Below are 22,266 nucleotides of genomic sequence, written 5' to 3'. Positions count from 1 at the left end.
ATGGCCACGTGGAGTGTTAGAGTCTTGCCACACGACAAGACTGAAGACAGTACGAGGTGCAGCGGGCTCCCGCTTGCCCCTCCTCTGCACGCCATCTCCCACGCCTTGCTGGTGGACAGTCCCCGAACGCGCCTCAGACCTTCTCCAGCGCTCCTACGGCCAGGAGCAGGAATGCTCAGCAGGGCCCACAGACCCCAAGGTGGAAATGCAAAATGTCATATGCCTGTGCACTTTTCTAGGGAGAAGACGTTTATGTTTTTATCAAATCCTCAAAAGCTCAAGAGTGCATTGCAACCTGCTGTGTGAGTTCTCTGGCACGCAGGAGGCCCTCTCGCACCAGGCCCTGCCCAGGACCGCTCTGCAGTGCCCTTGCATAGCCTCCGAGGATGGCTCCGGCAGAAAGGGGATCTTTCGGGGGCTCACACAATGAGCACGAACTGCCCATTACCACCTTGATCCCGGTGCGTTCAAACTCGCCTGACATGTGTCCTTCCGAGGGCTAAGCCCAGCCCAGTGGGTTCCAATGTCTCAAAGGACAGTGGCCTGGCCCCTGCTGGCGTGAGCGCAAACCCAAAGGAAGCACCCTCCAGAAAGCAGCGTGCAGCCGGTCCTCAGGAGTCCAAGCCTTTACCCTGGGGTCCCCACACCTAGAGATCGGTCCCAAAGAGACCATCAGAGATGAGGGCAAAGCTGTCCACCCACAGGTGTCTGTGATGGCAGCTTCTAAGCCGCAGGAAGGGGAACTGAGAGAGCTGGCCGAAAACTCTCCAGTCACATGAAGGCAAGGCAGTTAAAACGCGCAGAGGAAGACTGGTGCTTCGGGGACATGTTAACGTCACCCACACGGAAAAGGACAGACGTGAGCTGACGCCTCGTCCCCCGCACACAGGTGCGTGCTGTGGGGCCCAGAGGGCAACACCCTGACAGCAAAACGCTCACCACGGCCCGGGGGCTCCTTTTATTTTTACTCTTCTCGGCGATTTCTGATATTATTTGAATATTATAAAATGCCTGAAAACAGAATGTGTACGGTATTATCCGAACTACGTAAAGAAGAGTGGAAGGATGTCAAAATACTAAAAGTGATTGCTCCTGGTTAGATTTTTTCTGAAATTTTTTTACAACGTTTATGAGAAAAATTCCCTTGAACATATATACTGCTGGAAGTGGGCATCCTTGACGTGCTCCTGGTCTCAGACGATAAGCTTTCAGTCGTTTCCACTGAGTGTGAATGTGCTTTATGATACTGCACCGTACACTTCAAAGTGGGTAGGATGGTAAATTCTATGTATTTTACCACAATTAAAAACTTGACTGTCGGGGCCGGCCCCATGGCTGAGTGGTTAAGTTCGCGCGCTCCACTTCAGTGGCTCAGGGTTTCACTGGTTCGGATCCTGGGCGCCGACATGGCACCACACTCATCAAGCCATGGTGAGGCGGCATCCCATATGCCACAACTAGAAGGAGCTACAACTAAAAATATGCAACTACATACTGGGGGCCTTTGGGGAGAAAAAAAATAAAATCTTTAAAAAAAAAACAGGGGGGCCCGGTGGTGCAGCGGTTAAGTTTGCATGTTCTGCTTCTCGGTGGCCCGGGGTTCGCCAGTTTGGATCCCAGGTGTGGACATGGCATCACCTGGCAAAAGCCGTGCTGTGGCAGGCGTCCCACATATAAAAAAAAGTAGAGGAAGATGGGCACGGATGTTAGCTCAGGGCCAGGCTTCCTCAGAAAAAACAGAGGAGGACTGGCAGTAGTTAGCTCAGGGCTAATCTGCCTCAAAAAAAAGAAGAAAAAAAAAACAACTGGCTGAAAAAACTTCTGTTTCAGGCATGAGGTGGCGCTGGTGCCACACGCCGCAGACAAGCGTGCCCCTGGAGGTCCCCCACCTCAGGTCAGACACTCAACCTAAGAAAACAGTCAAAGGCCTCAGAGCAGAGGAAGTGAGAACGGGCCAGAGAGAAAGCGCCAGTCAGCCCCCTTCCTCTGTGGCCCAGGCCTGGCAACGCCAGCAGCTAGAAGGCCGGCCAAGCCACCAGGACAGCGCTGTCCCCAAAGAGGGGCTGTGCGCAAAGCCCAGACGTGCTCCGGAAATGCCCTCAAGGCCCTGGTGGCAGAAGGTCACCCGTGCTCATCAGTGGAGAGTGACAGCAGCAGAAAGACTGGAAGGACAGCTCTGGGCTGCGAGGCAGCTCCGCCCCCTCAGGCAGCAGGAGACAAAACCGTCAGAAGGCAGCCTTCCGAGATTCTGCACGGAGAGACTTGCTGTCACCCCCGCCTTCCCGCATACTGCAGAGCCAACGGCCCTCCCGAGCCACAAGAAAGGAGGAGCACTGTCCCTGGAGCCACTGCAGTGGAGCCGGCGGGCCAGAACCGCTGCTCCCCTAGACACACCGCCACGTGCTGGCCTGAAGCCCACCTCTCTGGCTGCTGAGTGGGAGGAGGCGCTCGAGGTCCTGGAGCTCTTGTCCCACAGCAGGGCTTTGGGAAAAAGGCCGTGTCTCAAGGCTCAGGCCGGGGACACAGGGTCGAGCTCAGGGGGAGGTTGAACCTGGCTGAGACAATGCCCGGGGGCCACAGCCTGGCCTCAGAGCCACGCGGACGGCCTCAGCTGGACGGCCTCAGCTGGGCGCTCTGCGTGCCCGCCCGCCCAGCCTGGAGGGAGAACCAGGAGCGAGCGGACATCAGGCGGGCTGTTCCTGCACCTGCTTCGGACCCGGGCGGGGGGTGCTGGTGGAGACCTGTGGGGCTGAGGGCTCGAGGAGGGGCACCCACCCTGTCTGGCATTTTCCTCACCAAGTTGGGGAGCTGGCAACGACCACCCTCCCAAACTTAGAAAGTTCTTAGAAAGTGGACTGCCCAGGGGAGGGGATTCAGAGCAGGGCTGGGACTGAGTGCTAATGGACATGGTGCCTTTTTGGGGTGATAAAATGTGCTAACATTAGATAGTCGCACAACTCTGCGAGCATCCTAACTAAACTGCACACTGTAAGTGGGTGAGTTTTATCACATGTGAAATACATCTCAATAAAACTGTGAAAAGAAATTCCTAGCTCATGGCTGACAGAGAATTTGCTTTCATTACAAACAAAAGCAACAATAGTGAGCCCCAGGGCCCTGGGGTCAGGGGTCGGGGGGGTGGCTTGTGTTTACCTAGCAAGTCGGCCCCTTCGTCCACATCCCCGATGACCTCGGACCCCGCAGTCGAGAGCTCGTGGTACAGAGAGTCAGTGTTAATGCCAAAAGCCTTGTTCACGATCCCCTGGGTTGGGCTGTGAAGACATGTCAGGGTGGAGGGAGCAGAGTGAGTGGGCAGCACAGAGGGACCAAGTATGGGGACCCTCCGACACCCCCACGGGGTTGCTCAATGCTCACGCTGCTTGTCTCCCACCGTGAGAGGCTGTGGGGCCACCTTCACCAAAGGTACTGACTCCCACCGTGAACACTGAGCCCACGGGCCCGGCGAGTACCTGTTGCCTGTGCGGTCCAGGCGGGGCTCCCGACTCATGTCCAGCTCTGGGGTGGAGTCGATAATATCTTGAACATCAGACCACTCGTCACTACTGCCCATGCCTGAGGGGACACAGTGGAACCTGGGGTCAGGAGGGTGGCCGGCAGTTCCCTGTACTGTTCCTGGCTGCCCTCTGGCCCCACGTGTGGAGACACCACGCTAGACCCCAGCCAGGCAGGGACTGTCAAGGAAGGGTTCTCCCCACGCTGGTGGCCAGGAAGGGGCCCGTCCCCCAGAACTGTGCCTTCTTTCATGACTGTGTCTGCTGGGGGACAGGGCTACGCTCAGAGGCTGAGCTGTGTCCCCCAAATTCACATGTTGGAGCCCCAGCCCCTAAAACCTCAGAATGTGACCATATTTGGGGGTAGGGGTTTTCAAAGAGGCAATGAAGGTAAAATGAGGCCCCACCTGTGGGCGACGGTGTCCTTATACAAAGAGGGGATCAGGACACAGACACATGCAGAAGGACGACCGTGTGAGGACACAGGGAGGAGATGGCCAGCTACACACCGAGGACAAAGGCCTCAGGAGAAACCGGCCCTGCCGACCCCCTGAACTCGGACCCCCGGCCTCCAGGACCGGGAGAAGTCAACACCTGTGGTTGAGCTGCCCGCCTGCGGGGTTTGTTATGGCAGCCGGAGCCAACCAACACATATCCCAAACTGAAACTGGCAGGAGGAGGAGCCATCTTCCCAGACGGGAAGGTAGGAGAACTGGCGGCGGGCGGCTGGGCCCCGAGCCTGGGGAGCCAGGCGGCGGTACCTATGCTGACGTTCCGCATCTCCTGCGTGACCTGGACCTCCATGTTGCGGCTGTTGCGCTTCTCCCGAGCCCGCTTGCTGTTGTTCTTGGTGCCGGCGCCGTAGTCCGCCAGGGGCTGCAGGCCCTCGGTGAGGGGTGTGACCGCGGCCGAGGGCACAGAGGACGTGGGCGTGTTGGACTTGGTGCCCGTGGTGCTGGGTGTGGCAGCCGCCGAAGACTGGCCCGACTCGGACATCTCATCGTTCGGACACTAGGGCCAAACATGGGGAAGAGGGGGCTCATCGTGTGGGTCGCTGCCCCCCACGGCTCCGGGTGAGGCTGGGCAGACCACGCAGGGCCAGCAGGGCCTTGGCCACCTTTGTGAGGCCTCCCTTGCCCGGTTTCTTTGCCACAATAGAACAGCACTCTGTGCCTGGACCAGAAGGGACAGGGGGACCCCTGCTCCCCCATCAGGCTGATTCATCCTGGGCTACTCACTTGGCTCATTCAGCCGCTGCCTCTGGCTTTCTGGAGGCAGCCGCCACCTTATTTAAATGATTGGATCAGGGCTTTCAGCTTGCACGCTCCCCAGACAGCCCGATGATGCCACATGTGATGGACATGAAGCTACATGGACACGGCAGGCAACCCTTTGCAGCCAGCGGGTGGTCAGGAACAAGTTGCAGCCCAGGGCAGGGCAGAGGGCTCCAAAGAGGGACTGGGCAGGGGGTCGACCAGGACGAGCATGCCTTCTGATCAAGTCATCACTCTGCTGCGTGGCACTGGTGGGCTGCTCCCACCTGCTCCTGTCTCCTGCTTCCCGCCCCCACCACAGTCAGGGGCTGTGAAGGGGCACGCAGCTCCCCCATCTGCCTGCCGTGGCCTCCCAAACAGAGGGATGCCGGGGGACACGTAATGTTCAACTCCCACGGCTCAACGGGACCAAAGTTTGTTCTAAACATCTACGGAAATACAAACAAACTGAAATTCTGCTTCCACAGAATGGGACATCCCCAAAATATTCTGGGAGTGAAAAAAGACCAGATTATTAAAAACTGCAATCAATTGTTGACCACGTAAGTCTCCCTGGAGAGAAAGCACTCTATTTGCATAAGTATGTGACACGAAACACACACATTCTTTCCCTATAGTCTTTCCTGATGAAACTGTTGGACAATCTCAATAAAAACGGCCCCTACTCTTCTGGTAACCGACAAGATAACCCCTGTCTCATCCCCGAGCAGGCCGCCCCAGGCAGCCTCCAGGCGGCAGCTCCCTCGGTCCCTTGCTGCCCTCTTTCATGGTGCTGAGAGGGCATGACCTCAGGAAGAGGGTGGGGGGCCTGGGGTGGGGGCCCTGCTGAGAGCTGGCTCATGGTGTGCATCCCAGTTGGCTGATGGCGCCGGGTCACATGGTTTTCCAGAGGGCACACTTTGGGGAGAACTTTCCAACAGAGGAGGAGCTGATGACAGGGGAGTCTGACCCTCTCTGTGAAGCTGGTCGGACCCTGAGACTAACCTACACCCACCTTTAACTAGCAAGGGCTGACTGGGCTCTTGTGGCTGCTGCTAGGTGCCCAGGAGCCAGAGCTGGGGGGGAGATTTCTGTCATCTGCCTTTTCCTGACCCGTCTGGTCAAGGCCAGGCCCAGGGCAGGACGCTGCCTCTCCTTGGACAGCAATTTCTGGCTTCGTCTAATAGGCTCCTGAGACCCCTCTACCAGGAGCCTCACCCATTCCACATCCTCCTCGAGGCTCTCAGTCTGGGTGGCTGTGTCCTCAGGGGACACTTAGTGACGTCTGGAGACACTTGTGGTTGCCACAACTGGTGGTGGGTGGAGGCCAGGGGTGCCACTCAACATGCCACGTACACAGGAGGGCCCTACAGCCAAGAACGATGGGCCAGGATGGTCGACATGACAGGGCAAGGAGCCCTGAGTGAGAGCCGGCCCCTCGCCCCAGGATCGCCTCTGTGCAGACAGTTTCCTCCTGGGTTCAGTTCTACAGCTTAGGGCCAATCTGAGAAGGGAAAATCTTTCCTCTTCGTGGCACACTGACAGCCCTAATGCTGGTGCTCCCGAAGCGCTGTCCACCCCACACGTCAGAGGCACCGGCACCCACGGGGACAGGCCCTCTGTTGCCAGCCAGCCCCATGCTGGCACTCGAGGGGAGATGAGTGCAGGCGACTAGATGCACAGGGAATGCCCTGAAGAATGGGGGTGGGGGTGAGGAGCGTGAGGACACGCCTCACAGAGCCACACGTTTTCCAGACCACCTTCCTCAGCGGCCCGTCTCGCAGCCTGTCCAGGCCTCGCAAACTGTGTCTGTGGATTTTCGGCGCGACTCCTTGACCCGCATAACCGCCTCGGGGAATTCCGAGGTGTGGCCAGGCCTCCCCCAAGCTCACCAAGCTCTCGCTACCCTACAGGCCACCAGTGACCCATGGGATTCTCCCCCTGGCCACCACTTACCTACAGGCAAACCTCTCAACCTCCTACACACCAGCGTGTAGCACTGCCCTCCAAACGCAAGACCCCCACTCTAGCGGCCACTCCTCACCACACTCGCCACAACTGTGGTTACAACACTGAAAATACAGCACATCAAAACAAACACAGAACAAAAACAACAAAACAATTAGGAAATTAGAAAAACCTTAAAACCTAGAGCATGAAATAAAAAGAACTTAAATATAATCGTTAAAAAAAATAAAAACCAAATAAAACACATCTATGAACTAAAACATAAAACACCATGGTTTATTGAGAGAGAGAGACTATTTCAGACAGGGCAGGAGGAGGAAGAAGAGACGTGCTGAGAAGGAAAGCGGGCTCACACACGGGTGTGAGGGCAGGCCTGGAGCCCCAGCTCTCTGAGGCTCCCACGCCTTCTTCAGAAGCTCTGGGGCAAGCCCCGGCTGCAGGCCTAGTTTGCAGATGAGTGACAGCGAGTGTGTGCAAGTGGCTTGACTGGCCAAGCCAGGCCAGGGAGAGCCGGGACCCTGAGCCTCTGCCCTCTGCCCAGCCCCTACACCCTGGCAGGACGGCCGACAGCTGGTGGGTGAATGCCCCGTCAAATGTCACAGAGACATGCTCACTGCCCGGAACAAAAGCAGAGCGAGTGGGGTCACTTCCTGACAGGGCTGACAGCTGCGGCAACCTCTTGCAGGCAAGCTGGACACTTAGAGGCGGAAGGACAGCTGGTAATGAGCTGTAGCGGGAAGGAAGCTTCCAGGGAAGTCTGGCCCCACACCTACCAGCCAGCTCAGCCCCGAGGCCGAGGCGCTGAGCCTCCTGCAGGCGTCCTCCGACAGCCTCTGTGGGGAATCCACCAGAGCCGGGATCGCCTCCTCCACCCCCAGGGTGGCATCCTTACCTGGCGATGGGGCCAGTGTCCTGTCCTGACACTGCCTGCCTTCAAGGACAGGCTGAGCTCACAGACCAAAACTGGCAGCAAGTGACTAGGGGCCCTGAACAAGGCAGGAGCCATGGAAAGTCCCTGCCCTTGGCTTTTTCGGGGCCCCCATTCCGGGGTGCACTCCCTGGTTAGCTGTGGCACCCAGGATGTCTGCCCTCTCAAACTCAGAGGCCCAGAAGTCGTGAGCATGGACAGACAGGTAAGAACAGCCTAGAGAAGAGAAGCTAATTCTCTGCCGCCTGTGACTTCCTCCCAGTTGAAGGGCAAACCTCAAACACTGGAAGTATAATGCGTCCTGGGCAGGAGTCTGCTCTGGCTTCAAGCCTCGTACTTTGGGGTGTGTTGGGGGATGTTACTAAGCTCAGATGGGCAGACCGTGGCTGCAGAGGGGTCTAGGCTGGACTAGAAGGTGCCAATGCAGGCCACACAGGCAGTGGCCTCGGCGGCAGAGGGCCGGTCAGCAATTCACACCCTCCTGAGCTGGCTCGGTCTCTCCACTGCTGCCACACCTTGGGGAGAGGTCCGACTAACCCCAGGGAAGCTGCAAAGGGTTGTATGCAGAGAAAGGGCTTCCTGAATGAACATGGGGCGATGGGAAAGAGACCCTCACTCCACAGCACGGCGACAAAACCTGGTAGCTGGAGCTGAACTGCAGCTGGCCGAGGTCACTCAGGTGCCAGTGGTCCCCCGCAGGCACGAGCTTGCCCCCCATCTGTGCACGTACCGTGCTGTCGGCCAGGGGGAAGACGTTCAGAGAGGTGGGGCGCTCCTTCCTGCTGAAATGAGAGAGGAGAGGAGCCATGGTTAGACAGCAGCTCCCCAAACGCAAACTGAAGACTCTTTCTGAACACACAGAGGCCGCTTCTGCAGACGGAGCTGTTCTAAATGATGTTGCTGGTCCAGCTCGAGGGGTGAGAGGTCAGCTGCAGGGAGGGCGTGCGCTTCTGGGCAGCCCCTCGCGCACAGGGACCTCCTGTGCCCTCCATTTACAGCCGCACCTCAATCAGACGTGTTCACACACTCGGGGGATCTCTGCTGAACTGTGACCCCATGTAACACTCCCCTTCTGTCACGTGTGATTTATCGTTATTAGTTATTTTGATTTAAACCGACACCCGCTATGTGTGCCAAGGAATCCCGCAGCAGAGTGCCACGGCCCTCTGGCACCTGGTCAGCAGTGACCGGCTCCTCTGAGCGGCGACTTTTAGGACAATGGTCTTCCTTATGTTAAGCCCAGACCTGCTCCCTCGTAGCCGTCACCCTGCTTCTGCCCGCAGCCAGGCGGAGGAATGGACCCTTTGCCCTTTGTTTGTTCCTGGCCCTTTCCCTCTCATTCAGTGTTTTCCATGAGATTTTCTCGCTGTCAGATGTTTGAACAGGTGGGTACGGAGCAAAGAGCACCGCCCTTCTGCTGGGGCACTGTGCCCCAGTCCCCAGTCACCTTCTTGCTCCCTGCAGTTCTTCCCGGCTGTCACGGGGCACAGGAGCACAGACAGGGATCCCTGAAAGCTGTGCTAGGAAACTGGGAATAGCCGGTAGCCTGGAGTTGTACGGGCAAAGCTGAAAGGCGCCTGAGTGGGCTCAGTCCCTGAGGAGATGGCCATTAGTGATGGAGAGGGCAGGGACCCTCCTCCATTGGATGCTTCACGTGGGGCGCCAGGCTGCAGGCAGCCGGGCCAGCTCCCGGCTCTGCCCTGGGACAGACACATCACACACAGTCACACACCGGAGCCCACGCTGCTCAGAGCTGTTTAGGCCAAGAATTTGAGTCCCTCACACCACAGCCTCTCGCACTCAGAGCCTGACCCTGAGAGACTGCAGCAGGAGAGGGTGGTGGGGGGCCTCCTCAGAGGTCCCAAAGAGCCAGATCTAGAGGCCGACTGTTCTGGAGAGAGAAGACGGTGAGCTCCTCAGGATGCTGGGAGGATGCAGGTGATGCAGAGGGAGAGCAGAGTGGCTGCTGTTGACAGAGCCCACTACAGCCAGGGAGGCGGATTCGTAAAGCGCGACTCTGGGGAGGGGACTCTCTGGCTGGGGCCCCCACGCAGCTCTGGGGCTGGCGGGGGCTGGGATGAAGCAGGAGGAAAACAGTCTGTGAGTCAGAGTCCTGCCTCGTCCCCTCCAGGGCCAGCTCATCTGTCCTGCTCAGCAGACTCTGCCTCCCGCAGAGCAGGACCCCTGGACCTGCTGGGACAGTCTGTGCTGTCTCAGAGCTAATCTGTGGCAGGCACCTGACCAGAGCAGCAGCGTGCTCCCAAGGGGCCAGGTCTACCCACACCTGTGGGAGCTGGACAGAGGGGCCCACTGGGGGCCAGGCTCCTCAGGAAGGCGATTTCCTGTGGACGAGCTCAAGTGCCTCCCACAGCCCTGATCACCAGTGACAGAGGACAGGTCCTCAGATATGCCTCAGCCTGTCACTTAAGAGTTGAAGAAATTCAGATCCTAAGGAAGACATGGACTTGGAAAGGTCTGCCAGAACCTCAGCGGCCGTGGCTCAGCCCTTGCCTGGGCTCTTCTTTGACAACGGCCCACAGGTCCCTAGGCATCTGGGAAGGCGGCCGCCACCACACGGTCAGCACATCCCTGCATCCCTGGGGGGGGGGCCAGGCCTCCAGAGCTGTGGTGCAGACGGGCCTGGACTCCCGTCTGCTCCCTTGGGGGCTCCCAATGCTGGTGTGGGGAATCCCTCTCCTGGGGCCTGGCTCTGACCTCGGGTGAAATGCATACAATGGGTCCTCGGCGCCAGACAAGTGCGATCCAGGCAGTCACCGGATACTAAAGGGTGACGGCAGGGGCAGAGTGGGAACTCCTGCCTCAAAGGACAGGGAGGGGACACTTAGCCATCACCCGCTTCCACAGCTCTGTGCTCAGACATACGCCGCGCTTGGAGACAGCCAGGCTGCTCCCCCACAACAGAAATCTTCAACAGGAATTGAATCTCATCTTCTCTTTGCTGGCCCCCACAGAGTTGTGAGTGGGCCTGCTCTCCAAGCCTTGTGAGTATTCTCTAGGCATTCTGACTGATGGTCCAGAGCCCTGTGCAAAACTCAGCCATCACGTCCTCTTTTTACATCCCCCTAGATCCCTCGGAAGATGCCAAAGCTTGTCCACTTCAGAGCTGCAGCCCAAGGGGGTCACACTGCCCACAGAGGTCATCCCACCCGTGGGGGTCACGGTCATGCTGCTGGCTCTGGGCCCAAGGCTCTAAGTGACCGAGCCAGGCTGTGAGTCCAGGTCTGTGTGACACTCCACCCCCTGCCTACCATGGCAGCACCAACCCAGGACTTTGGACACGAGGTCCGCTCTGTGGACGGGTGGATGTTTGCTGATTGGGGATCCCTGCACTGCCACCTCCTTTGTGGCTGTCTCAGGGACCTTGGACCAGCCTGCTGCCTCCTCAATGTTGGGGCCGTAAATGCCACATCAAGAGCCGGTGATCTGTAACATTGCTGCAGGACACATGTGGAGTGGACTGAGGAACCGCCAGCCACCCTAACTCTCCCAAACCTGTGGGGACCCCCGGGCGCCCAGCATGACAGCGCCCCACTGCCGCAGGCTTTACCTTTTCCTCCACGACTGGCGAGGACTGCAGGGCAGCGACAGACACAAGGGCCAGCACACAGCAGTGACGGCACAGAGGGCAAGACAAGAACACAGCATTAGAGAGCGAAGGTCGGGGGGCTCAGGCCGCACATGTGCTCACACGGGCAGTGAGTGTGCGACGACAGAGAACAGTCAGATGATGAAACATGCAGACACCTATATGCGACAGACACACGACACACACACATGACCCTCTCAGCTTGGATGAGAGGCCCCTCAAACAGGGCCTGTGCAGCAGGCCAGCGTCCTCTCCCAGATGACTCCCAGCACACAGGGGCACGCAGGCATGCAGTGACAGAGCACATGGTCACACACATGCTCACGTTCATGGGCCCAAGCACACTGACCAGGTGTTTCGAGCTCACACTGAGTTTTACTCGAAAGACACAGACTCAGAAAACCAAGCCAGGAGTGAAGGAAAACACCTGTCTCGGCTCAGCATCGAGCAGCAGCCCCCCAGCGCTAAGGATGAGGCCCCCATGGAGGGAGCCGGAAAGTGTGAACTAAGAAGGTGGGGCAGGCATACGTATTTATCCCCAAAGGATGCAGAACTGTGGCAGAACAGGGTACACCCAAGAGAAGAGGGGGTCACGATGGCAGGGCGGGGCCTTCTCCCTAACCCATCGACACAGGAGTAGCACAGGCCACAAAGGTCCAAGCCTCTGAGCCCTACAAAGGCCAACGGCCAGCACAGTGAGAAGGCTTATGCCTTCTTTGTGTCCACCAGTGTTACTTCTAGAAACGTGAGGTAGCAGCTGCTGTCCACGTCTGTTCACCTGGAAACAGGTGCAGGGAGAGCCAGACACGCATGGTGGGCCCTCGAAATGTCAGCTTCCAGTGCGTGTCTGGGCCCCGGCGGAGTGACTGAGGGGAAAGCAGGAGCCCAGCCAGCAGGGCGATGGGGGCAGCCCGGACATGCAGCACTGCCCTCTGCTCCGTGTGACCTGCTTCCCAAGAAGTCCTGCCGCGGGCATCGACCCACAGGAGCACCCTCCTCTTCACGGCCAAGGGACCACAGGAGGGAGGCAGCTGACAGCCCCAGGCACCTTCTCCCTGCGGGCAGGCATCTCTCCTACGAGAGTGGAGACTGGCTCGGGAAGCTCTGTCAGCAGAGAGCGCTGAGGGCCTGGACACGATGGCCGTGCGCACCTCGGCCGCAGGGACTCCCGACAGGATCAGGTCTGTGAGACCAGGCTTGGAAATCTAGACCTGAGCCCCTCCCTCACCTAAACAGCCAGGGGGTCCATTTTACAAATGAGGGGGCTCCTGTGGGCTTTGGCTTGGTGTGGAGAAGGCCTCTGCTGGAGCACCACCCCTACAGGCACCACAGGCCCCATCCTGCCCAGAGGCAACAAATGGCCGTGGCCAGGCAGCAGGATCTGCGCTTACTGGCATGGACAGAAGAGACCCACAGACTCATCCCTGAGGGACCAGGCAGCAGGGCTGCTTACGACCAGCCTGTCCGGGTTCCCTGAGGGAGGAGGAGAGCTCCAATGCAGAGCCTTCAAGAGCTGCCGCGGGGCCTCAGAGGGACCCTGTGAACCAGCCCCAGTGCGTCCAGCAGTCCTGAGCAGGAGAAGGGCGGGGCCTGCCATGGACCAGGGAAGCCACCTCCCCACAGGCCCACCTGCCCTCTGAGCACCAGTGGGGCCTGGAGGGACTCTGCTCAGGGCCCCGGGAGCCGCAAGAGCCATCTCAGCAGCAGGTTCCCGGACCGGCCTGCCTCTGCTGCACGTGCAGACGGCCCCGAACAGCACCCTCGCCCTGCACTCATGCCTCTTCTACACCGCGGAGGAACCGGAGGCCCGAGCCGGCCCACAGTGACGGCCGGAGCCCTCAGGGCCTGGCTCTGGCACCTGGGCAGCTTCTGCTTCTGGCTGAGCCCACATCGTCCTGAGGTTCTGAGGACGCCCATTTCTGTAGTGTTCCTGGGGTCCAGTGCAGTGACCACTGTGACTTAGGACCCCAGACGCTCATGGCCTCCAAGTCTGGAGTTCAGAGGTCACCTCTCTGGCCAGGAAAACTGGGGCCCTTTCCCTCGGCTCTGTCCTGTGTGACCTTCAGGATGCTCCTGTGAAAGGAGCTGGCAGGGAAAGAGCCTGAGCACAGAAGGCCACAGCTCTCAGGGACTGGCCAAGGGCCCCGTGCTCACCCAACTGCCCAGCCTCTGCACCGCAGCTCACACTGCCCTGCCAACTTCCCCCTAAAGCAACACAAGGACCCCCTCTTCCAGGTTAGCATTCAAATGCAGTCACTTGGAAATCCCTCGACATCTTCTGAGAGCCAGGAGTGAGGGTTTCACAGCGCTCAGGAGAAAATCTCCTGCACCATGAGCTGGAGCTTGGAGGTTGGTATTTCCCACCTTCAGATATACCTGACCCAGAAACAATATCTACAAAAGGTTTTGTTCTTTATTTATTTATATTTTTTTGGTGAGGAAGATTGGCCCTGAGTTAACATCTGTTGCCAACCTTCCTCTTTTTTTTGCTTGAGAAGATTAGCCCTGAGCTAACATCTGCACCAGTCTTCCTCTATTTTATGTGTGGGACACCACCACAGTGTGGCTGATGAGTGGAGCAGGTCTGCACCTGGGATCTGAACCCACGAACCTAGGCTGCCAAAGCGGAGCACATCTAACTCTAACCACTCGGCCACAGGGCTGGCCCCTGCAAAAGGTTTTATAGTTTAACAAACTCTCTGATACATATTTCCTCACTTAATTCTCCAAGACTGTAGGGGTCAGCTGGGGAACAGCCTGCAAGCCCCTCCCGTGGGACACAAACACTCCCAGTAAGGGGGCACCCACATGGGTATGGACCCCACTCCTGCTGAAAGCAGCGAGACTGTCTAGAAACATGCCAGTCGCTCCTCGATGACCACCTTCCAAGGTCCTGCTGGGCCTTCACAGACATACCAAGCATTTTGGCTTTCACATCGGAAGACTCAAGTACAGGACCATGACGGCTTTACCCGCAGTGGCCCAGAGAGCAACTGACGATGCCCGAGTGGAAGGGCCTGAATCTCCTGGTTTGCAGACATACCCACCGAAGAGGCACAAACAAAACTTTGCAGCCGACAAGGCCTTTATGTGACACAACTAGGGGCTTTAGGCATTCGCCTGCAGGAATGCATCTGCCGGCGTCGCCCTGCCCTGCAGCGGGAATGTGGCTCCATCTGGCAGTCACCAAGTTGTCCTGGGCCTCTTCCCCACCCACATGCAGTTGTTCCCAGGATTCGTGGTACTAATGTTCTACACCGTCCCCGAGGACACTGGATTAGTGACTGCTGAACCACTCTTCCAGGTGAAATAGGCACACGCACCCACGCGCGCACACACACACAGATACAGATCTCTCACAGATGAGAAGCATAATTCCTAACTCATCCTAGGAGGTTCTATTTGCTGTATGTTACGGAAGAGAAATGAGGTGCGGAAGTATTTGTTGGCCTGCCTGAGGCCGCCCCACCAACAGGAGCCAGAGCTTCCCCTCAAATCCCACTGAACGGCCCCAGAATGAAAGCATCTGGCACAACATTGCGCCGCCCCTTCCATCTCCATCCTCTGGGCATCTCTGCACGAGGCTGAGACGCGGGGGCAGAGTGTCGCCTTGTTCGACCTCAGCTGGCACCATGCGTGTGGGGTGACTCAATTTGTCGCCCCCCTGCACGCGTCTGCAAATGCCTGCAGAAGCACTGCGAGTGCCGACCCTACAGATAAATTTCAGCGAGGAGGTGAATTTACCAACATCTGCGAACACCAGGCCCGACTGTGCGCAACTTCCCCTGCACACGGGCCAGCAGAAGGCCCACCCACGCCCCCACCAGCCCACTCTGGCACCAGGGGCAATCTCAGCACACCTTCCTGCTCACACCACACACTCGGACCCAACATCTCTCCTCCTGAGTCCCAGGAGGACGCAGTTCTCCAGAGCGCTCCCCCGTCCCCCTGACCCAGAGCCCCTGGGAGGAGGGGCCGCCACACTCTGCAGGCTCCGACTCCCGCCCTACCTCCTCCCTGGCAGGCTGCTCTCCGTCTGGCTGTTTCCCCCAACTTGCTGCATCTTGGACCTCTCGATATGCTCCACGTAGGTCTGTATCATCTGCGAAGAAGGAAACCTCCGCGTGAGTAATTCCTGCTGATGGAGGCCTCGCCCCTGCCCTTTCTAACCTGCCGCGTTTTCCAGACCCACTGCTCTGACAGAAATAAAGCCACAGTTCGGTGGGGTGGAGTCTGAGCAGCACATGGTTTTCAGGCTGGGCAGCAGATCGCCAGAAAAAGAAGCAGCCCAAAGGCCACCCCAGGTCGGCAGGCACCCACACGAGTCTGGGCTGGAGGCTGAGGCGGGCCGGGCGCCTACCTCCGTGTGGCGCTGGTGCAGAGCGTTGTACTCCTTCTTCATCTCCGACTCCCGCTCCTCCAACCGGGAGACTGGAAAACACAACCGCTGTTTGTCAGCCACACCACCTGCTCCTCCATCGCTCCTCACCTCTCCTCTGGGCCCAGCTGCCCGCGGGCAGGGGGTTCCAGGACAAGCTGTACCTCAAGCTCAAGATGTTACCACTAGGAGAGAATCCCCTGGGGACGCGAGCATGCAGATTCCGACTCGCCTGGGGCACGTTGTGTGTGTGCTGCCCTATCTGAGGATTTCAATTCTGCTACAGAGAGAAACAGGATGGCGGAAACCCACAGGAGCATTACTACGCACACTAAGTCAGCTAGGAGCTTCTGGGATGTAGCAAAACTCACAGGATGTGTCAAGTGTAAATGTGGAACAAGCAAGTGGCTTGTAGAAAGAGGCAGAAGTCATAAGTGAGTCACCTCTAAGACATGTGAAAGAGTGAACGAACATCTGAAACACGTGACGGAACAGATGTCCCTTCCATGCACCAAGGGTGGAACATACATGTCCCTTCCATGCACCAAGGGCTGGAAAGACCAAGTCATGAGCATGCCACCTATGGCTGGCAGGGTTGTCACCCTTAAATTGTCAGCCCCTGGTGACACCCAGGATAGTCTCCTCTCGCCCCACAAGTGCTCAGTCCAAGAAATGCAGTGAGCCCCACGACCACTCAGTGGGTAACTAGAGAGCTACGGTGGCGGCCAGGTGACCTGGCCCCACGTCCTGCCAATGGAGCAAGCGTGCCACTGGCTCGGACACCTTCGGTCTGCGTCCCTTTGTTCAAATGTCAGCTCTGTCCTTGTTGGCCCCTGTGGGAAAGGCCACTGTGCAGAGCAAGAGTCAGGACACGTGGCAGCTGTGGGACCAGGGACGCACACAGTGTGGCCTTAAACCTCCTGTCCTCAGTGTGTGAGCCTCCCTCCCCCCGGCACCTGTGTTAAACGGATTTAACAAATGACACTATTCAACACGTCATTTCAGTCCATCCGCTCTCCTGTTCCATGACTGCCAGTGTAGCTTGCTCGGCAGTGTCCTTGGAGCCAACACTGTGTCGAGGTCATTCCCCACCTGACGGGTGAAGCCTGACAGTCTGCATTTCCGACACTCCCTGTCATGCTGCCCTGCTGGTCTGGGGGCCACACTCTGAGCAGCAGCAAGGGTGTCTGTACAAAGCAGAGCAAAGGCCTAGCCTTCCCTTCAGGAGCTTGAAGGGCTCACAGACACCGGCACACAATACACACCAAAGTGGCTGCCAGAGGAAGACTCTACCCTGGGCGCCTCTGACCCCCCGCCTCTGCTCCAGCCTTGGGAGGGGCTGCCTGTCTGTGTATGAGCCCCTGGAGAGCACTGTGGGGTCACAGCCTCAGGACCTCTCCTGGCCTCCCTGCTGGGCGGGGTGCAGGCCACTGCCTGGCTGCAGGACCCCGGAGGCATGTTCCCCTCTCTCCTCTGGCCCCCACTCCTGGTGCCCATCAAACGAATACCTTCACCCTGCAATTCGGAGTCTACATTTTTTTCCTTCTGAGAAGAGCTGAACAGGTTTCACAGATCAAAAACATGCTAAGCAAAGGCAATATTACGAATTCCGTGTAATTACAGGAAGGGTTTATCCAAGGGCCTCAAACAGGCCTTTGGTTTGCTTCTGTTCTGCAAACACTGGCAGTTTGTACGTTTATGTGCAAGTGTGTGTGTGAGCCGCTGCGCACGGGAGGCCAGTGACTCGCCGACACCCCGTCGGGTACTGGCCTTAGCAAAATGGCCTTGAAGGCATGGTTGGCAATAGGGCTAGGCCCAACACATTAAACCGTGTTTTTTCATGATTTGATCTTAACTCCAAGGTAACTAGGTGAAGCAGCAAACTAGGTCTCAATCATTAAAACCTCTAATTACAGAAAACTGAAATTACACAGGTCATTATAACTTTGACAGTACAGTTTAAGCAAAGACTTCTGAAAACTAAATAATAGTTCTTATAATAATAATAATAACAATCAAAACTCTTTTCTTTGCCTTTCCTGCAAGGAACAGAGTGTTCCCGTTGGTACCTCGGATCAGCCATGCACCCCTCTTAGGAACTGTCACTTGGGAGGCTCCATCAGTGGGCGCACTTTTCAGATGATGAAAGAGCAATCTCTCTTCAGCGGTGTACAGACAAGAGCCCTACATGGCAACGGGGAGCTTTGTTCTAAAGGTCCACATGAGGATCACAGATTTGTGAATGTGGGGTCAGACTGCTGTATGAAGCCAAAACGCTCTGTCATCAAAGGGGCTTTACTCACTTATTTTACTTATGTCCACAGAGGATTTGAGGCCTATTACAGAAATACACAGCAGTAAAGAGAGAAAACAAATGGCTGAGGGCCTCACAGTGCACATTAAATAAGGCCATCATTGGGTTTTCTCACTCTTTTTATCAGAGGCTGTCAACACCCTTCTGGGCCGGGGTCAGCCTGAGAAGGACGAACGCACTCAAAGGCAGTTTCATCCTTCACTAGCTACTCACTCTGATCTGCATAGTTTTTGGCCTTCAGCTCCAGCTGGCGTGTCTGAAACTCATAATGTTCCACTTGGATTTGTAGCTCTTTCTTCTCTTGCTCCAAGGCATCTTCAAACTCGATGAATTTCTATACAGGAAGGAAGGAAAAGAGCAGGCACCATGAATGTGGGATGGCCAGATGACAGCAGCCCTGCACAGAAGGGTCACGGGCTTCAAGGACCAAGAGGCGAAAGATTCTCTAAGGCCACAGGCTCGGGACCAGGCTGCGGTCTTCCCGTCCCAGAGTCAGCTTCCCTTCACATCCCAGTGCCTGCCACCCTCTTCGGGGAAACTTGACCCAGAGCACCCGTGAGAGGAGGGCAGGAGGGGCTCCCCAAGAGTGAGTAACTGACAACCTCCTGACCAGCTATCTGGGAAGTCAGCAGGGCCCTGAGTTTAGGAGGGCCCCACACTTGGTTTAATGTTCTGCTGTTGCCATCTTGAAATTCTTAATAATTTTTGAACAAGGGGCCCTGCGTTTCCATTTTTGCCCCAGGCCCCACAAATTACGTGGCTGGTCCTTTGGCAATAGTGTAATATTACTCCTCACAATACTAAACATCTAAAAGAGGTCAAGTCCATTTTTCTCTTAATCTGTATTTCAACCACTACTCAGTGCAGGATGCCATCATTACTGCAACAACCTCCTCTCCTTGAAAAAAAGGCCAGGGGGGTTGGTCGAGAGTTGGAATCTTCACCTTACATAGGAAGTTTCTGAGCAAAAGTGTTATCAAATCAAGTGAAAAGAAAACACTTTGCAAAATAGAAGAAACTCCTGAAAGGTCTTAGGGGGGGATCACTGAAAGCTGTGCTGTGAAGCTAGGCCTCTGGTGGGGGGGGGAACAGGTACTGGCTGCGCAGCACCGCCCCCCCCCCCCCCCCCCCCCCCCCGGGCCCCAGGCTAGGTGTCAGCACAGCCACCACTAGCTGTAATTCCTACAGCAGCCCTGAGGGAGAGCGGTTAACACCTCAATTTTACTGAGTAGGAAACCAGAATATTATTCAGAAATTTCATTTGTAGGAAGCATAAATACCAGCCGGGTTGTTAAGACACAGAGTTTCTCAGACGATGGGAATACAAAACTGATGGTTGAGTTCAGGTTTTGGGGGTCTGGCAGAGTCAATAAACTTGTGGTGGCCAGGGTTTATTTCCCATAACAAGGGCACCCGTCCCCACCCCAACACGGAGCCCAGAGATGCTTCTTCCTACAACAGCTTCTCAAAGGTCTTTGTGCTGCAGACCACTGGGCTCCTGCCCGAAGGATGAGTCATTCTGTGCAGGGGCTGGGAGGGTGGAAGCCCGGGCTGGGGGAGGGACGGGGCAGCATCCACGGGACTGGCAGGCAGGCAGGGCAGAGCGGCACCAGAAAGTCTGGATCAACGACATCACATGCAACTTAAGTGAAATGAAGAAAAAGTAAAAGCCAGGAAAATGCACATGAGTGGTGCAACTGTACCAAAAAAAAGTGGTTCTGAATGACTGGAAATAACCAGCATGTGCAGAATAAACATGCTATTAATTGACCGATAAGGGTATTTTAAAAATTGGGTAATTTTAATTCCTATTACTTAAAAAAATTAAAAGAACTAGATAAACAACCTGTGATTGGTAGAAAAATCAGACGAGAGTGTTAAGTTACAAAATCATAATCTTACTATCCAGAGAAGAGACAGTTGAAATTGTGTGACCTTCTTCCAGATTTGTGCCTGAGTGTGCGTGCGTGTGTAGGGCAGACGCGCGCTCTCTTGTACACAGTATCTCGTGACCTGATTTATTCAGCATTTACGTTGGAACATCCTTCTACATCAAGAAACGTATTCTCCCACATCCATTTCCAGCAGGTGTGTGCTCCGCGGCGAGCATGTGCGTGCAGAGCAGTGTGATCACTCCATCGCCTACCGCTGGACTGCTCAGTTGCTTCCCATGTTGGTTCCATCGTTCCTACTTGTGTACCTGCCCGAAGGCTCCCTGCTGTCTAAAGCTGTGGTCCACACTGCTGCTGACTGTTCAGATGGGTATCCCCATTCACACTCCCGCAACGAGGTGGGAAGGTCCCTCCCCCAGGGCTCCCACCGTCTCTGCATGCAGCTTAACTATAGCGCTGCCAGTCTGTAGGGGGTGGGGGCTGGGGGGAGGCAACAGCACAACATCCTTAATTTTCAGTTCCTTGATTACTAGTGAGAGTGAACATTTTTTCATAAATTTATTGGTCATACATACCACTTCTTTCATTATGTCCTTTGTCCAACTTTCTAATACTATGCTCCTATTTTTCTTAATAATTTGTAAGGACTTTTTTATACCTATTCAAGAATTTGCCTGTCTTGCATGCTGTAAGTACTTTTCCCAGGATGTAGTGTGTGTGTGTATAGTATACAAGGTTACTTTCTTCTATACCATTTACTTAATAATTTGTCTTTTCCTCATTGTTTTTAAATGCCACCTTTATCATATGCTAAACTCTAGTATATATTTCAGTCTATTTCTGAGCCAGTACCAAAGGTTTTTTTAAACTCGGAGTGTTACAGTACCTTTAACAGGTGATATGCATTCACCTTCTTAAATCTTCCTTTTCAACATCTTGGTTTTTCTCGCTTGTTCATCCTTCCAGATTAACTCGAGACTCATCCTGAGTCACTTATATACTTATTCTTTGACTAAGCATTTCACCTTCAGAAAGCACCAGTTCTCTGGTCCTCGGGAAGAGGTCCCTGTTTTTGCTGAGAAAATGCTCAGGGTTGGACTTGGGGTGAAGAGAAAACTCATCTTGAGCCAGTGAGTGGGCAGCTGGGGCTGGAAAGCAGAAAAGTCTCCCTTTCTTTAAACCAATCACTGTCCTACCTCTGAGCTGTACCACTGAGGTTTTCGCAAAGAAAAGGTTTTTTTGGTGCTGGTGTCATTTCACTGGAGTTTTCCCCATCTATATTTCATCATATTATCTGCATTTGATATTTGGGAATCAACTAAAAAGATTTCCAAACTAAAGACAATGTGAGAAAACCCACTCCCAGATTCTTTAGAAGGTCGAGACAGACCTTCCTAAATCTATGCTGATACATGATCATTAAAATCCAATGCAGGTGACAGTGCCTTAAAACAACCCATATGCTTACAGATTCCTGACGAAGTTGGCCCCAAACCAGGTCACATGCAGAAACCCTCTGATGTTATGAGATTGTACAGCCACTGAGCATCAGGAAATATGGAGACATTAACCAAGAGAGCAAAAATACCTAAGGAATATCAAAGCCAGACAAGGACAACACAAAGAAGGAAAATTACAGGCCCATATCATTGATGAACATAGATGCAAAAATCCTCAACAAAGTATTGGCAAACCGAATACAACAATGTATTAAAAAAAATCATACACCATGATCAAGTGGGATTCCTACCAGGGACACAAGGATGGTTCAACATCCGCAAATCAATCAATGTGATACACCACATTAACAAAGTGAGGAACAAAAACCACATGATAACCTCAACAGACACAGAGAAAGCATTTGACAAGATCCAACATCCATTCATGATAAAAACTCTCAATAAAATGGGGATAGAAGGAAAGTACCTCAACATGATAAAGGCCGTATATGACAAACCCACAGCCAACATCATACTCAATGGGGAAAAATTGAAAGCCATCCCTCTGAGAACAGGAACAAGACAAGGGTGCCCACTCTCACCATTCCTATTCAACATAGTACTGGAGGTTTTGGCCAGAGCAATTAGGCAAGAAAATGAAATAAAAGGAATCCAAATAGGCACTGAAGAAGCGAAACTCTCACTGTTTGCAGATGACATGATTTTATATATAGAAAACCCTAAAGAATCCATCAGAAAACTATTAGAAATAATCAACAACTACAGCAAAGTTGCACAGTACAAAGTCAACTTACAAAAATCAGTAGCATTTCTATACTTTAAAAGCGAACAAAGAGAACAAGAACTCAAGAATACAATCCCATTTACAACTGCAACAAAAAGAATAAAATATCTAGGAATAAATTTAACCAAGGAGGTGAAAGACCTATATAAGGAAAAACTAAGACATTACTG

At 55.0% G+C, this 22,266-nt stretch overlaps 1 protein-coding gene across 17 annotated transcripts in view; it reads right to left on the bottom strand.

Annotated features, from left to right (window-relative positions):
• MAPK8IP3 (mitogen-activated protein kinase 8 interacting protein 3) overlaps positions 1-22,266 on the bottom strand; it is a 53,978-nt gene that overhangs the window by 18,781 nt on the left and 12,931 nt on the right. For 7 of the 17 annotated variants that reach the window (XM_046667069.1, XM_046667070.1, XM_046667064.1 and 4 more), the window contains exons 2-9: positions 18,174-18,294; positions 15,629-15,699; positions 15,279-15,370; positions 11,230-11,253; positions 8,299-8,443; positions 4,274-4,523; positions 3,471-3,573; positions 3,154-3,272 (exon numbers count right to left, since the gene is read on the bottom strand). In XM_046667069.1, the coding sequence (XP_046523025.1) occupies positions 3,154-3,272; positions 3,471-3,573; positions 4,274-4,523; positions 8,299-8,443; positions 11,230-11,253; positions 15,279-15,370; positions 15,629-15,699; positions 18,174-18,294 (925 nt within the window). Of the gene's footprint in view, positions 1-3,153; positions 3,273-3,470; positions 3,574-4,273; positions 4,524-4,750; positions 6,841-8,298; positions 8,444-11,229; positions 11,254-15,278; positions 15,371-15,628; positions 15,700-18,173; positions 18,295-22,266 lie in introns of those variants that run through there. The other 10 variants (XM_046667068.1, XM_046667072.1, XM_046667067.1 and 7 more) reach the window with 7 other exon arrangements.

The sequence above is a fragment of the Equus quagga genome, chromosome 7 (genome assembly GCF_021613505.1).
Source record: "Equus quagga isolate Etosha38 chromosome 7, UCLA_HA_Equagga_1.0, whole genome shotgun sequence".
NCBI classification, from domain to species: domain Eukaryota; kingdom Metazoa; phylum Chordata; class Mammalia; order Perissodactyla; family Equidae; genus Equus; species Equus quagga.
This window is presented reverse-complemented; position numbering and strand designations above follow the sequence as displayed.